Source organism: Dermacentor silvarum, chromosome 2 (genome assembly GCF_013339745.2).
Source record: "Dermacentor silvarum isolate Dsil-2018 chromosome 2, BIME_Dsil_1.4, whole genome shotgun sequence".
Classification (NCBI taxonomy): Eukaryota; Metazoa; Arthropoda; class Arachnida; order Ixodida; family Ixodidae; genus Dermacentor; species Dermacentor silvarum.
This window is the reverse complement of record NC_051155.1, coordinates 209622061-209639352: the sequence shown is the minus strand read 5'-3', so window position 1 is coordinate 209639352 and position 17292 is coordinate 209622061. Positions and strand designations below refer to the sequence as shown.

The following is a 17292-nucleotide window of genomic DNA, read 5'->3' as shown; positions in this document are numbered from 1 at the left end:
CATTGGATGTCTTGCAGATGCTACAACTTTTGAAATATAACTTATGCCCTTAAACAAATATTCAAATTTTGCATGATTGAACTCAATTAGCTAACTTTTATCACACTTCAAGAAACATTCTGAGCTGCTCAGGACATTTGAACATTATGTTAATGGTGCTTTTTGCCCAAGATGTGACTGTTTTTAAAGCATGGTTCAAGTTACGGGAAACACCTGGTATACATGTGTCCTTATGGGCACGGTGTGCATACCAATGTTGAGAAAACAGCAAGGTGGTACTTTCATAAAGTCTTTTTTTTTTTCTTCATGGCAAACATATTACAAAAATTGCTAAATAAACACTCTCTCTCTTTCTCTCTGTGTCTGTACATAATTTTGGGACTAGTGTTTGGTCCCCAATAATACACTTCATCCCCTGCTAAGTGATCACACAGTATGTACACCATTCACCACAAAAGTTTTTGATTCCACTTGGCACACAAATGCCTAACTTCATGGGGACTTCAAGCTATCACATCAGCACAATGTACATAGTTCCACATCACTCAATCATACAAATGAGGTCACACCACTAAGATAATCATGCAAAAAAAAAAGTAAGTCTTTCCACAACTTGATCACAAGTTCACTGGTGCTCGGAATGAGACTTTTGTCTCATAAACATGGCGCACTTCCCAAGGTTTTGGCCATGGACGCGCCTACTGCACGATCCCAAACATGCTACACACTTCATAATCTGCACATGCCAAAGCTTTCTCAGTTCTCACAAAAATCGTTGTGCTTTGAGCACTGTGTAGCTCATCAAATCAATTAATGCACAGAGATGCCAAATGTGGCACATGTGCAATCTTGAGTGTCCTGTTCCTTGTGCGATTAGCAGAACCATCTTCGGCCACTGATGACCTGTGCATGCTATTTTTGATAAACACGTGTTTCTTGTGTACAGCTCTGAACAAGGGAAAATAAACTATCTACATGGCATATGCCCAACAACTCTTGGCTCAAGGTGACAGGAACTGCTCAGGATAGCCAACTTTGAACATAATATGGCCTGGGCCTGTTTGACGGCAAATCACAGCAGATGCGGCCTTACCAACAAAGGGATCAACAAAGGCGTGTCCCAATGCAGAAAGATAATGACACAAATCTACATAGTCATTCAGTCCTGTACACTTTTGTCCAGTCCCATGGCCGCAGCTTGAATGGAGAGATGCATGCCACGAGACTCAGGCCTCCTCAGTAGTAACTACAAGTGGCACGGCTTCACGAAGTACTTTGCCAACCGTAATTTAAACGGCAAACACTGCTACTAGCAGGCAGCATTGTCTCTCCAGCGCCGCACGGTGAATCACAGATCGCCAAGATTCATTTCAAGAAGCTGGAATGCATTAGAAAAGGCAATAAGTGGCCGCTAACTTGTGTAGAGAGGCTGACAGTCATAAGAGAAAATGCAAAGGTCTATACAGTACAGAGAGAACACAGAAGAGCACATTGTACAAAAGATGTTTGACCTCCATGACAACACAGCACTGATGATCAACTGGCTGTACTAGTTGTTCACACCATGGCACCTTGTGCATTCAAAGCAAGATGTCCAAGCAGCACCACAAGAAAATGCAGGCCTCCCACAAGCTGCGTATGTTGCACTGGCTTGTTTCTCCACCACAATAAATATGTTCATTGAGCCAGCAAAGCTATGGAGCGATCTACAATTCCAAAACCAAGGTCAACTCCCAGGTGTTGCAGTGGGAGTCTGCCGACAGACTAAAGCTGTCTTGAAGAGGCCAGCAGACTGCCAAGGTTTTTAGCTCACTTTGCTGCCAAATGATACAGCAACTTTGGCAGCGTGTGACATTGAAACATTGCAGAAGCCCAGGACTTGGGTAGAATGCCATCTATGCATGCTTAGAAGGGGCGTCAGGTGGTCGATCAAAGTGGCCGCCGCCACCAGGAGGCCGTGAGTAGCCGCCACTTCCTCCACTGTTAGTGCGTTCTTTCCGCCTCCATGAGTCTGCGTGCCCTTGGTAAGGGCTGTAGGGGCCCAAGGGGCTTGTGTGGTGCTCGGGCATCGCACCTGGTGGCGGTGGCTGAAGAGCGCCAGCAGGCACCGGTGCTGCTCCATAGCCACCCGCATAAGGTACCGATGATGCTGCCACTGGGGGCATGCCGTATGCCACAAAGTTACCACCCCCACTTCCACCATGGTACCTGGAAACAGAAATTCAAATGGGTGCATGAAGCACAAATTGGCTGCACCCACTTCCACCATCGTCCGTGCAAACAGACATTCAAATTGAAGTTTATACCTCTTTTTCTTTCTTTTAATCATACAGTATTTTAATTTTTTTTATCATAAGAGTGGCTTGTTGGGCAAGTTGGGTCATGGTACTTTGTAAGGGTATGCCAGCAAACAGAAAGGGTAGCTAGAAAATATTGTGAGGCAAGAGACAGAAAGGAACAGGAAGATACTGGACTAACATCTGATTTTATTTCTCGACAGCCTCCACCAAGACCAAACGAAGCATGCATGACAGCACTGCAAGTGAATTCAAGGTAATCACTCTAACTACATACGACAATCTTTATCAAGAAACCGGAGCTCTTGGCTTGTCAAGAACACAGATGACACACTCGCACACTTGTTCAGTCCAAGTTTGTAGATATGAAAAGCTTGCATAACCTCTCTTTCCTTTTGCGTCTTAGCTTTCCCAACTACTGAAATGCTACTGAAGAGGAGGGCGCAACTACACTGTTTACAGTGTATCTGCAGATTACCGCCCGCACCTATGGGAACTAAATTGGCATGCTCACGCATCCTATCATTAACACACCTACCTGACCACAGCCTCCTATATATTCTATGCCTGCCGGATTATCGGCGATACCATTGATAGCGGCCATCGTCGGAACTATGGCGGTGGCGCCACTTACGTAGGGTTGTCGCGTGCAAGCTTTTTACGTTTCTTGTACTCATAGGTGACAAAAAATATGCGAAAGTAAATAAAAATTGTGTAAATACTTATATATTTTAGTGTTGTAATAATATAGCAATATAAAGCGGTCGTCGTCAAAACTTGGGATGGGCGCACTTACGTAGGGGGTCTAAGGTGCGCTTTTTGGAAGTTTTTTAAAGTAAACTTCGCATTTTCGGCGATATAGCTGCAAGAAAAACTTAGGGAAAGCAGCGAAACATTCACAACGACGTTTCCAACTCTGCGGCTTCCAAAAAAGAAATCGTCTGCTACCACCGCAACCGCCGATTCAAACCTTTATTATGACAGGAGTGCGAACAACTTTCGTCGTCTGCTACTGCTATCATGCGGCATCCCCATGACGAGGTTTGCCGTTCCCTTCAATATGCTGACTCTTACCCTACGTAGGTGGCGCCGCCATAGACGACGGCCTTTTCGGGCTCATCCGGCAGGCATAGATTATATAGGAGGCTATGACCTGACTGCCCTATGTACTCTTTGCCACAAGTTAAATCACCTGCGGCAGATAGTATCATTTTAGTCACTGAGCTGGATTACTTCCATGAGGCAGACATTATTGCATAAGAATTCAAAATGCATATTCGACTAAATTACAAAAATATCACTAATGAACTTTTTCATTATTTACTTTATGGCCCATATTGCAATTACGAATTGTAGCCGGTGAGTTCACATGACGTATCCAGGATGACACCAGTTTCAAGATATCAAATCCTAAATCTGATCGCTTTTCGAATTGGTAATTACCAACTCGTATATTATAAATGTGAAAAACACACTTTTTGCATAAATACAATTCCGGCCGAACGTACCCGCCAGTGCCTGCACATTTAAAGGGGTCCAAACTTTCATTATTTCAATCATAAAACTAGCCTTCGCCAGATAATTGGAACTTGACCAGTCAGCAGGGATGCGCCTGACCCCTAAGGTAACTCCAATAGCGACCAATTTAATGGCAGCGTCTATTTCAGAGGAGTTTGGGGAACAGTGAATGTGTTGATCACACGTCATCTCCTATCGAAAATGCCTATTTTTAGCCTGGCCTCGGTAGATTTCAAAGCAATGAACATACCTCACAATGTCTGATTACAGCACATATTCGATTCTAACATGCATTTTTCAATCTTTTTTTTTTTTTTTTTTTTGTAATGTACAAGTTGGGCCTTAAAGGGCCCCTAAACCACCTCAGATATTTTTTGAACATTTCAAGTAAACACGCGCATCGAGTTCAGAATGCAATCACGATCAACGATGTCAAACGCTGCAGCGCTACGCGCCGCGGGCGCGCCACAAAACCAAAAAAACAATGCCGTCCTCCTCCCCTCGCCTTTCCGGAACCCCAGCAGTCGTCACGACGTCAGCAGGGGGAATCTGGTGATGCCAACGGTGGAAACGATGTCCATTGGTCGAACAAGAACCTACGACTTCCGGTTTGTCTGCTAGCAGGTACGCGCGCTCCCTGCTCGTCCTCGCCGTGTTGCTCGCTTGTGCGCGCTTGCGCATCGGTATTTACAGCCCGCAACGCAAGTGCCAAATCGCTCGTGTTCCAACACAGTCATGCTTAGCGGTCTGATTAGCTGCGCCAATAGAGTGCGACAGTGTTGCAGGGTTCGTACAGGTTTCCAAGAAAAAAATTCAAGGACTTTTCAAGGACCTTTCAAAAAATTTAAATTGTTAATACGGTAGTTCACACATGTTACATTTCATTGGACAGAACAAAGGAAAGTTGTTTGACTAAGTGCACGTACAGTTTCATTCGACTAGATGAAATTCTGAAGCTCAGGGCAGGTCTTTCAGTTTCTTTTCTATTTGCGTCTTAATGCTGCTGAGTTCTTCAGCCTTCGCTTTTGCAGTCTTTCTCAAGCTGTTTGATTTCACCACGTGCGAGATGTCCCCAATTCTCTCAGCCTTTTCTGTATATCCATCTGCAAAGGCCATTAAATCGGCAACGACTGCCTCAAGCTTCTTTTTCTTCATCTGCAACCCTTCAACTTCTTCTATGATTGTGCGCCTTTTTGTCTGCTTTGAGTTTTCCTGGTACCGTTTCCTTTCCGATTCCAAGTGTGCACCGTAATGCTGCCTCTCTGCGGACACAGCTATTCTGAGTTCTTTTGTTACAGGAACATTCAAAATTCCACCTACCCTGTCCACTGCGTCACATATGATACGCTGTGAAATGTATGACAAACCTTTCAGTTTCTCTACAGAGATCTGGCGGTTGACGCTGAACCCCCATTCGACAGTTGCTTGCCCATGGCTCAAAACAAGCAACAGCCTGACTGCTTTCCACAGCTCTTTGTAGGAGGGATTGAAGCTCAGGAGGTCATAAAAAAACTCATACAGCCTGCTAAGGCTCCTCTCAAATTTTCGCGCGGTGGGGGTCCGATGTATCCGGTGCAACCCAAAGTTTGTAATCGTCGTTGCTGAGCCAGGCGTATTGTAATTTACATTTCCCAGGCATTATTATGAACCATGCGCACCACAACCGAAACGGGGGGAAAAGCAAACAAAGCGTCGACGACACCGGAGCGCGCACGCAGATAAACAAAGCACAATGTGGCCAACAGACAACGCTCAGGCTATGAGGCTGTACCTGTTTTTAGTGGATTGCCAATAGATCCAGCCCAAGGCAAACCCCCCCCAAAAAAGTGCATTACTACCAAATTCAACTGTTAAGATTCATTTAACTGCTTTTTCGTTACAAATAAGCATGATGGCACAATTTGTATTTTTCCCGAGGAGGTCGACACGCTCTAGCCTCATTGTGGCCAGCAACTTATGGCTTTTGGCCAAACCCGAAGTCGAAGCAAGCCAGAGAGAAAAAAAAAGTGCGCAATGGATGCGCGCTCGCTTCTTCCTCGAGCAGGAAGTTTGACTTCGCGGTCCCGGCGTTGCGGAAAGCAATGAAGTTTGCTGGGACCACCCTCAACTGCCATATAATGTGAGTCGCACTGTCGGACCCCGTGAAAACCCCAAGAATTCAAGGGTTTTCAAGGACGGAAAAGAAATTCCAGGACTCTCGAGGTCTTGAAAACGGAACTTTCAATTTAAGGGTTTTCAAGGATTTCAAGGACCTGTGCGCACCCTGATGTTGGCCTTTCCAGACGTGCGCGCTGATCACACTTGCGCGCTGATCACACATGCGCGCTGATCACACAATAATGATCACACTTTCTGGAAAAGTGTGATCATTATTCAAGTAAATACAATAGTCATTCAATCAGCACTTGAGAAATGTAGGTTTGCCAGTGGAAAAGACAGCAGCGATATTTAGTACAGTAAACCTCACCTTCTGTCCGGGTGTTGTGTCCTGGGATCCTTGTCTCGTTTGTAGGCCTGGTCATCAACACGATTCCCCTGGTAATGACGGTAGGGGTCATGCTTGTTGTAATCATTGTTATACCTGGAAGAGTGGAAAAAGCAAACAATGTAAAACAATACACAGTTGCGTGCCCATAAGGGTCATAAGGTTCATAAGGCGATTTCATACCACACACACCTGTCCTTATAGTCCCAGCTGGATGCAGGGTTCTCGTGGTTCCACCGTTCTTGACCCTGCTGGAATGAGGATTGTCGGTGTGGAGGGTGGTTGTAGCTGTTGGAGCCCTTTTGGTAGCCACTGCTACCTCGATCACGGTACGAACCACTGCTGCCACCTTTGTTGTGGCTGTTGCTGGAATAGTAAAGCATGACACATGCTTTTAAATAGAAGGAATAGCATAAGGCAAGAGCAATGCCAGCTCACAGTATATAGTGCCAAGTTTGCACATGAGTTACTCAATTTAAAGAGGGGCTGACACATACTTTCAATGTTGTAGAAACTTTACCACATGCTTCTCGCATTTAAAAGGATGACACTTGGGAAGTATGATGACTTTGCTCATAAAATGATAAGCAAGAGTGCTGTGCGCATTTCTTATGCCACAGCAATTGCAATAATAGAGCGAGCCAATGTATGTACAAATATGTATTTTGTTTGGACCTATATTTATTGCACAAAAAAGAAAGTCTGAAATGTCATGTTAGCATTCATCTTGATGACGGAATTGTGATTGGTTTAAAATTTATGCTCTTTAAGTCCTAGCTGAAAAGCCCACTGTGGGAAGCCACAAATGCTTTGTAATGTAAATAACCGCTGTGAAATAAACAACACAGATTTTTACTGTGGTTGCCATCCCCAACTCCACAGAAGAAAAGTACATTCAGAATCAGGATGTATGTCACGACTAGAAAGTGAAACTGAAAACACAACCGGGACAAACACAAACAAAATGGCAAATCAAGGCCAAACTTCAATTTCCCGAATTTCACATCAAACCTCACCAACAGTGAGGTTATATCTTCATATTTGAGCCGTTGTGGTGCAGTAAATGTTTTTGTAACTTGACAAGTTATGCCTTTGGCTCCTTAAAGGGCCCCTCACCAATCTGGCCATTTTGAGCTAACAAGTGCAGTGCATACAATGTGCGCTAACAATGTGTCTCTTGAGTATTACAAATGTAACACTGTTTGCACTTCTCCTCAAGGGCACTGCACTCCAAGCTGGAGGGGTGACGTTTACGTGCAAGTGCACCTACATACATGTGTCCATGCTGTGACATCACTCACAGTGACATGTGACTTCTAGAATTATGCAAGGCAACATCTGTTATTTGTTTGTTCAATAGACGAATTAAAGTTTAGAGAAATAATAAACACACAAACTGAATGTCTGCATGTTTTTGTTTTAATTCGCACCGTAGAAAGAGATGTACTTCCATTTTGTCTGCTTGTTCCCACGTTGTGCAGTCGCATGCACTGACAACGAAACAATGTCCTTTTCTACCGTGTTCCAGTGCGCAATCATGCTCTGTGATCCATTTGCGTCTGCCTCGGTGATCGTGCAGCACTGACTTATAGCACTGCATGGCCTCCAAGAGGCAGTCTTGGAGGCCATGTACGGAATTCTCAGCAGCTTCACTAGATGGTGCAGCATGTCCAGGAAGAAGCACGAGCATGGAGACGGTTGCTACATGAGGCATTTTCTCAGTATTCGCATGCACCGCGAGGCCATGCATTTCGGAGGCCACGCGCAGGCATTGCAGCTGTGGCGCCATATGGCACCGAGTGTTCTTAAGGAAGTACAAAAGAGGAATCCCACTGCAGTACACGCCTCATACAGAACAAGTTTCAACGGTGGCAATACAGTGTAGACCGCTTATAACGTAAGTCGCCGGAGTCGCGAATATCCGCACTATAAGCGGTACCGTGCTATAACCAAAGCAACAATTTTCAAGGCCCGCACATATGCAAAACATGTGCACCGAGCCGTCACGCATATGCGACAGTCGAGGAATGCGGCTAAAACGTTTGCATTCAATTTACAGTCGAATCTCGTTAATTCGAACCAAATCATGCGGCGGCACCTTCGACCGGCATTGCTCCGACACCGCCATAGAGTAAAAGCTTAGGAGAGACCCCTCAATGTCGCGCGCGAACAAAACAAAACAAAAAAAACAACGCGGCGGAAATTTCACCCTCTCTCAAATGGCAAGGTCGCCGATTCTGCGTTGCGCCGGAACATGCGTGTACGTGCCGAAGTCTCAGCCACGCTACCGTAGCCACGCGTAGAAAATGGCAGTGAACCCTTCTTTCTCCTTTATGCTTCCTCTTTCTAGTCACGTGTTGACTTGCACGCTGCGGCTACGGCGCAGAGGGAAGCAGCGGCGCTGTCCCAAGCCGGCCAACGAAACTGCCCCACGCCGGCAAACGCCCACTTCCCTATAACGGCAGTAAACGAAACTTCGGGGAGCTGGCGCCGTGCCGGCTGGAGCGGCAGCGCCTGCACAGTGGCAGGCGCGCAACCGTGACAGTCGGAAGTGAGAGAGCTACGAGGGAAGGCGAGGGGAGCCATCGAAGTGGCAGAGATGCCGAGGTGAAATCCGCTATCCTGCCGCCCTCCTCTCTCACATTCCACAGTCTCCGTGTGCGCCTTTCGCCGTGCCGTGCCGGCGCCGCCCGGTTACTGAAGTTTCGTTTACTGCCATTATCGTGAAGCGTGCATTGGCCGGGGTTGGCAGTTTCGTGGCCCTTGCTCACTATGCGCGCCGTGATATTTCACGACTCGCACTCAAGATTCTAGTTTCAGCCTCACTGGCTGTTCGTTCGCACCACGTGCCCTTCTCCTCCATTTCGTCTCTCTTTCTTCCTCGAGCACTCCTTGAGGCGCCCGTTTGAGGGGAGCGTTCGCAGTCTCCGCTGACTTCCGTACTCCCAGGCAGCCGCACTGTAACCGGTATTTCGTTTCCCGCAACTGCACTATAAGCGATACGTGTATACATGGAGTGCTATGGGGACATTAACGGGAGTCTGAAAAGACTGCACTATATCCGGTCCTGCACTATAAGCGGTTACGTTACAAGGGGTCTATACTGTACGTTGTGTCACTATATTGACTGAATGCTATTACCGTCGACAGTCATTGCGAAATGGCTTCTGTCGACTTTTTTTCTTTCTGGCCTCTTGGTTACTTTGTGCTGCTTTAAATTGTGTTATAAACCATAATAATGCATAGTTTTTTACATTCAGAACTTCACTGCATCATAACTGCGGTTACATCGCTTTCGTGCTGGGAACATACTACTGGCACCACAATGAGTGGAACACAGCCTCACCTGCCACCACTGTCATTTCGTTTGTCCCGTGGTTTGTCCTCGTGCGGTCGCTTGTTTGGCCTCTTGTGATCGTCCTCGGAGTGCCTCTTAACGCCATGCTGCCCACCGTGATGACTGCTGCTGCCATACTGGCTGCCGCTGTTCTGATTGGAACCGTGCTGGCTGCTGCCCCCATGCTGTCCACTGTGTTGGCCGCCATGATGACCACCGTGCCCACTTCCATGCAGGCTGCTGTGTGTACTGCCAGGCTGGCTTCCCTAAACATTCACAATAGAGGGCTTAGTGCGAGTGCCACACAGGGTGGCTGGTTATGTGGCTAGTTATACTAATCAATGATAATTCTGGCTTGTTCTTGCCTTTCTTTTTTTTTTCACCCTCATTAGATACAACTGCTCTGCAGTCTTAAACCAACAATAAACAGAAAGATTAAATCAGTTTGGACTGATAAAGTATTCTTGCAGAACATTATTTTCCTCAATTTTCCGGCAAAAGGTTGATTACTAGAATAGAAGAAGGCAAAACTTCAATGTCTTGAATTTCACACTGAAACACCAGTGCCATACTGGCACTGGTGTTTCAGTGTGAAATTCAAGACATTTCAACGTCACAGGCTTCAAGGTACAGTAGAACCCCGCTGTTACGTTCCCGGGTGCTACGTTTTCTCGGCTGTTATGTCGTTTTCGGCCGGTCCCGGCACAGCTCCCATAGAACCTAACGCATTGGTAACCCCGCTGTTACGTCGCAACTGTGGGACCGTTCCCGCATCATACGTTGCGAACTGCCACCCCGCGCCGGCCCGAGCGGCCATTTTGACTTTTAATGTCGCTTGGCTTGGTTGCTTGACGATGGCATTGGCCGCCCAAATTGCTGGGGGCGACACTTTTCCGCCAGCAAAAGTATGGCCCTTGAGATCCGCATTTGTTATCTAAAGATGGTGTCTATGACGCTTGCGGCCCTAAAATTGGTTTTGGCTCATAGATGTTCCGTATGAAGTCCAAGGGCGATAACGCCGTCGCCACGCGCCGTATGCTGCATGTGCGAGTTGAAGCGTGCGAGGGGAGCCGACGACCGCGTCTAAATCTCGCGCGCGAAAGAAGCGGCGAGGAAGCGCGCCTTCTTCCGTTGCGCTCAAGGCACCAGCGAGAGAGCGAGGGGGGACGGATAGCGGACAGCGTAGTGCTCTGGCATCAACTGCGTACTGCGCGGCGCACGGTAGCGCGGGCCGTATCTTGAAAGCGATCTACGTTGGGGGCAGAGTCTACGCAGTGTAGGTGCGTCGGCGGCTCGTAGCTTAGTGCGTGCTGTGTGTTCTCGGCGCTCAGTTTGCGTTGAAGCGATAGAGTCGACAACAACACGAAGGTCACTTCGCTCACTTCAGCAGCGGCGCATAAATTCCTCACGCCAGCGTTGGACAGCGCGTGTCCGCGCTCATCGAGTGTGCTGTGTTCATGTTTGCCTGTGGGCGCTGATACCATGCTTGTTAATATTGTTAATAAGCGAATGTTTACAAGTTTATACGGACGATGAAACTACTATTCTTACTTTGTATAGCTGTCTACTAATTTGCTATTGCAATCGATACTTCGACTCTCGGGCGAAACTATGACTTTTTTTCACACGTAAGAATTAAAATAATATTGTGTGCAGTTCAACACAACTTCCATTTCTCAATTTTTCCTGTTTCCCGGCTCTTGCGTTTCCCCGGTTCTTACGTTTCCCGGCTCTTACATTTTTTTTTACGGTCCCGTGAAAAACGTATCAGCGGGGTTCTACTGTATTTCTTTGTACTTGGGAGCCGTAAATGTTCTCATTTTCTTCAGAATACAATGTAATCCAACTTTACCAATAAAATAATTAATTAGGCCTGGGCAGACATCATCAAAATCAATGACATCAAGGCAAGCTCGTGCAGATAATTCAATGCAGCTTTTTTTCTAACTCTCCACACCTTGCCAATATTTCAATACAACAAAGAAAATTTTATGCTTTCCCTGTACGTATAAGTCAACTTCAAATTTTTTTCACGAACTTGTAACCCAAGATACTGCACAAGTTTGACAATACGAAGCCGTGAGAAATTAGGTGTGCCAACAAGCAAATATCTCTGGACAGCTTCAATTACAAATCCACACCAGCTCTATCGTCATCACCCACGTCGGCATAAACACATTTGTGGATGTCCTGCTTGCAAATGAAGGCGATTCATCTTAAACTTAGTTTTTAATGCCAGTTTGTATGTTTTTGATACAATGAGTTTTCACAATAACGAATAATTTTCAACAGTCCCATGATATTCGTTGTATCGAGATTACTGTAGTACTAGAACACAGGAAATAGGAGACGTAAATACTTGCATCTTTGTGACTCTCTTCTGAAGTGTCTCGTATTTTTCACTATGCTTCTGCACCAACTGACCCAGCAATCATGACTCAAAAGCTTCCACTGAAATCTTTTCACTACTGCTTCTGATGATGTGCAAATGATAGTACTAACGATGATTCAAGAACCCTATCAAGGTGAAGAAAGTGATCAGAGACCTTTTTGTGTCAGTTAAGCTTATTCACAATGCCGTTGCATTAAACTTGGCAACATGCCAGTAAGGTTTCTTTCAGGGGTGTAATCCACCGACCAAACCACATGATATTTTTTCCTTACACGTCTTTTAAAATTCCGTCACAAATCACTGGGAAGAGCTCACCTCATCGTGCAGCCTTGGCCTCTTGTCATGCTCCTTCTTATCGGAGTCCTTGGTGCGATCACCAGATTTATCGGCACCTTCACTCTTCTTCTGTGCATGCCGGTACAGTCGGAACAGTGCTTTGGCATCCAATTCTGTGAACTTGGCCACGAACGACCACAGGTTGCTGCCATGACAAAAGAAGTCAGTAAAGACCTTGCTTTCAAAGTGGGGGGTAAGAAATGATAGGTCCTCGACAAAAGCATAGTGCACCGTGTTCAGCCCATCAGCATCACCATAAAAAACTTCCACTAGTGCCACATAGCAGTGGACGTGTGGAGGTTCAAGAAAGTTTTTACTGGACATATTGACAGATGGAGCTAGTACTACTGAATGTGAACATGGAAACAAGGTGCAGGCCCAGTGTTAGGCAGTAAGGTGCAGGCGCAGTGTTAGGCAGTATGCGAGAAACAGTGACTTCAAAATTAAACTAAATTAAATTGTGTGGTTTTATGCCCATTACTGTTGGCCTTTACCGTGCACCTAAATCTAAGTACATGAGCATTTTTGCATTTCGCCCCCATCAAAATGCAGCTGCCACTGCCAGGAAATGAACCGACCTTGTGCTCTGCAGCAAAATGCCACAGCCACTAAGCCACCATGGCAGGTAATGACTTCAAAACATCATGAGCACTGTACTTGGCAACAATCTTAAAGGGACTCTGAAACGATTTTGATGATTTTGTACAAACGTACTGAGTCGTTAGTATAGGTACTGCTATATGTATAGGTACTGGTATAGTACAATCCATTAATTGACGCATCTAAGCACTCCACGTAAAGCATGTAATTTATTATTAGGTTTTAAAAAGGTACATTGTTGCCAATCACAGCATGCCAATTGGCAGAGTTTTGTGACCAAGTGACGCGATTTGACCATATCACGTCAGTAGGGCCAGCTATCCGATTTGGCTGCCCAGGGCGCGTCATCCATAATTTTTCCAACATTATGGTGATGTTGTTCATAATAGTTTAGATATTAGTTAATTTGTTTCTATAAAAAGGAAGTAACAGAAAGAGAATGCACGAGGACATGTATCACTACACTAAAAGCACTTCCGGTGTCGTCTGCTTGTGTTAAAACGTTCTCCATGTTGAGAGCTGCGCGGTCAGTGTTTGTCTTGTTCTTCCTTTTCGCGAGCACCATGGTTCACCCTTGTTGCGTTGTGGGCTGCAAACGTAGCGATCGACGACATTTCAAGTTGCGATATCTTGCCCCGCTGCGAAGAAGCAGACGAGCGGAGTGGCTGCAGCGCATCGGACTGTCGGTATCCAAACGGCACCAGCACCTATGCGTTTGCGGCCGTCACTTCACGTCGAAGGATTGCCACAATAGAGTTTAGCGTGTCCGGTATTCAGGTAAACGCAAGCGCAAGTGTACTGGCCATATTACCACGTTTTACGTGAACGGAGGTGCAAACGTGAACTGCTTGCGCGGTGCCAGCCACCTGGCAGCACAAAGCTCAACCAAACACACAGCTAATATAGCAGTAACCATGTTTTTTCTACTTTGCTGCTGGCTCAAATTTTCGGCAGGAACGTAATCTTGAACACATTGTCTTTTGATATATTTAAAATGTTTTACACTTGGTTGCAGGAATATTAGCTCTGTATTTGGCTGGTTAAGTTCTGCGCCACCAGATGGCTGGATCGTGCATGCCGATCAGGCCACTCACGTCTACGAAGCTCCTTCATCACAGCGGTATGGAGGGGGTTTAGTTTACACCTCTGCCTATCCGTCAAAACACCCAGATCGCCTGTGGTTACCAGAATACCGGACACGCTCGGCGCTGCGACAGAACGCTCGCAACGCACGCTGCTTGATCGTTCTCGCTGGGGACCGAAGGCCGGGTGGCTAGCGGAGAGGTTGGAGAGCCTTCGCACGCTGGCTCCAAGACAACCGGAAGTAGACGACAACACGTCACAACATGATGTAGAGCCAGCGAAGGCAGAGCTTAGCCCCAATCACTGGGCAAACGAGTTGAGGAGGAAATGCATGGCTAGGGAGGAAGGTAACTTGAAATCGTCCGTAGCTCTCTTAATATGAGACGCTTCACTTAAATTGTGATGCGAATGTTTTGCTGTAGCTGTACCCTTTAATAACTGAGTACAAGCTCCACCCACAAAATCACACTGCTTCTGCGTGTGCTTCCGTACTCCAAAACATGGTTCCTGAGAGATGCCTATACAGTTGAAACTCGATAATTCGAACTCGAAGGGATCCAAAAATTTGTTCGAATTAAAAGAAGGACTTGTTCTTGAAGTATTTGTGCACCATAGCACGATGCATGACCGGTGCAAGGTGAAATATTGCGGCGCGCAAGCACACAGCGAGTGAGGACCACGAAACTGCCCACACTGGCCAACGCTCGCTTCCCGATAACGGCAGCAAACGAAACTTCAGGGAGCGAGCTAAGCTGTCGCCGCTAACTCGAGGCGCGCATGCGCGGAGACTGTCGAAGGTTTAGGAGTTACGAGGGAGTTCAGAGGGAGGGTGAGGGGAGCAAAGGTGCGAGAAGGGGCTAGCCGTTGATGACGAAGGTGTTGCCACTCATAATCATGTTGGTGTGCTCCTTTCTTTTGCGGCGTCGCATTTAACGAAAATGAGGTATTGGGTATTGCCTTCACGTCCTTGTATTCAGGGTCCATCTTGTCGTACAAAGTCGGATATGGCGCAATGTCTCCAAAAACCTTTCCATCGGGAAGTCTCGGTTTAGACTCGTCATTGTAAAGAAACAATCGCAAACCATGACATTCAAAACAAGCACGAACGAGACCAAACCAAGCCAACCAAAACAAGCGCGAGCAAGAGCTGATGTGAGCAGACGATAGTGCGAAACAAGCGATCCGGCGGTACCGCATGACACCAGTTTCCTGCCTGTACGTCACTGAACGGGTCGTTCTCATTGGTCTCCCGTTCTCGTTGGGTAAGCATAGAAATGCTTACAAAACAAGAAAACTGTCTGTGCGGTCGTCCGTCCATCCGTCGGTCCATCGTGTAAGACGATCACTTTCAAAATAGAGCCTGCAGCAGCGAACGACTTTACCTTCGTGCCTCCTGGCGCTTCAACGCAAACGAAACGGCGAAAACACAGCACACGGAGTTATCAGCAGTCGGCACTCCCTGTCTGCTTCGGTGATCGCTTTCAAGATACGCTCGCGCGGCTGTGCCAGAGTATGTTTGATCCGTCCGTGCTGCCGCCAGAGTTCTTTGATGAGGGTTCATAATGGTTTGACACATTTTTTTCTTCAGCGCGCAGCATTGAGGAGTCTCTCCTAAGCTTTTCTTCTATGGCGGGGTCACAGCAATGCTGGTCGGAGGCGCCGCCGTGTGATTCGGCGCGCTGCCGAGAGCAGTACGTTCGAATTAACCATCGCAAACACTTGTGCGTTCGAATTACCGGGCGTTTTCGCCCATTGGAATACACTTTGACAAGACCAAAGCGTCAGTTCGAATCAACGAGATTCGATTGTATTGAAAGCAGTAGTCCACTTCCGCCTTGATATCATGGAAATGAGCGAATGTAATTGACTGGCGCATCTGCAGAAATTTTTTTCGCGCTGGACTGCGGCATTACTTACCACTGCAAACATACATCTTTCGGTTGTCACCGAGTAAAGGATGCATAGTATCAAGCATGACTGCAACATCCTCAAACACAATATGAAGATTCACAACTTCAAATGTTGCATTGTTCACTAAACTAAGTCAAAAATTGTGGCCTTGTCAGAATGCCAATGTTACAGACACGCTACCTTTCAAAGCAGAGTGTCAACAAAAAAAGAAGTTGCACACTTACGAACGCCACTGCTTGGCCTTCTCTGGGTCCGAGTACTCATTGCAGCACTCGTTTATGTGTTCGCCAATCTTCAGCAGACAGAGTCGCGTGTGGTTAACTTGTTCGTCGTCATTCATTGAGGAGTCAGGTGTGTCCAGCTGTTTGAGTGCCCTCTTCACTGGCCGCATCTTCTCCTTGCACTGAAAATGACAGATTGTACCTTTATTAAGTGAAACCTCGTTACTATGAACACCAAATTAACGAACGTATTTGATTAAACTTTTCAGAGATCACCCTGCAGCTTTCTTATAGTTTCAATGTAAACATATTTCAGTACTACGAACTTCAGAATACCGAATTATACAGAATAACGTTCGTTATTCAGTTATACAACACCTCAGTACAACGAACTAATATTCCGAAATCTGGGGATTCTTAGACTTTCGCGTATCCTTCACAGCAGCCGAAACAGTAGGCTAGCAGGGGACAAGGCGTAAAAAGCAGACGCCGGGCACATGCGTTCGGAAAATCCGAGACAGCGCTCGAGAAAAAAAAGAAAGAAAATAGAAATGTTTGTGGGAAATCTGGTACGGCGCCAGAGAAAAAACGCACGCTGGAACCTCTTTTCTTTTTCTTTTTTTTCTTTTCTTTTTAATCTATTCAGGAGGGACGACGCATCAGATTTTGCGAGCACATGCTGCTCCCAGAAAAATGTCACCTAGCAATGGGGGCGCGTTTCTTCCTTCTTTCGCCCTTCTTTCTGCGCACGCCTTTCTTTCGCACTTCTTTCTGCGGCGGTACTAGCTACGCATGCAGAGAAATGTAACCTCCATTCTCGCAGGGATACCACACGGTCGCACTTTGGACTTTCCAGATGGTGTCGTTTACGCGCACGCACGCTTGCCCTTCAGCATAGCTGAACTGTCTGCCTCCAACGAGACAGTTGCAGTGTGGACGGTAAGGAATGTGAAAAACAAACAGCAAGAAACATTGCACTTTGGAGGCGACATGGAGCTACTTTTTGGCGGTAGTTTCCTCGGTGTCAGCGTGTTTTGCACGTGTCGCTTGTATTATACGGTGCTTCAGTAGTGCGTAGCAATGGAATCTATGGAAAATAGTAACAGCACGGG

At 46.5% G+C, this 17292-nt stretch overlaps 1 protein-coding gene across 1 annotated transcript in view; it reads right to left on the bottom strand.

Moving 5' to 3' along the window:
- Window positions 1–276: 276 nt before the first annotated feature.
- The window catches only part of LOC119442518 (chromodomain-helicase-DNA-binding protein 1-like), a 71071-nt gene continuing 54055 nt past the window's right edge, over window positions 277–17292 (bottom strand). Inside the window, exons 28-33 of the mRNA XM_037707425.2 lie at window positions 16184–16362; window positions 12345–12510; window positions 9647–9903; window positions 6493–6666; window positions 6283–6396; window positions 277–2208 (exon numbers count right to left, since the gene is read on the bottom strand). Coding sequence (XP_037563353.1) covers window positions 1896–2208; window positions 6283–6396; window positions 6493–6666; window positions 9647–9903; window positions 12345–12510; window positions 16184–16362 — 1203 coding nt within the window. The 3' untranslated portion in view covers window positions 277–1895. The remainder of the gene's footprint in view (window positions 2209–6282; window positions 6397–6492; window positions 6667–9646; window positions 9904–12344; window positions 12511–16183; window positions 16363–17292) is intronic.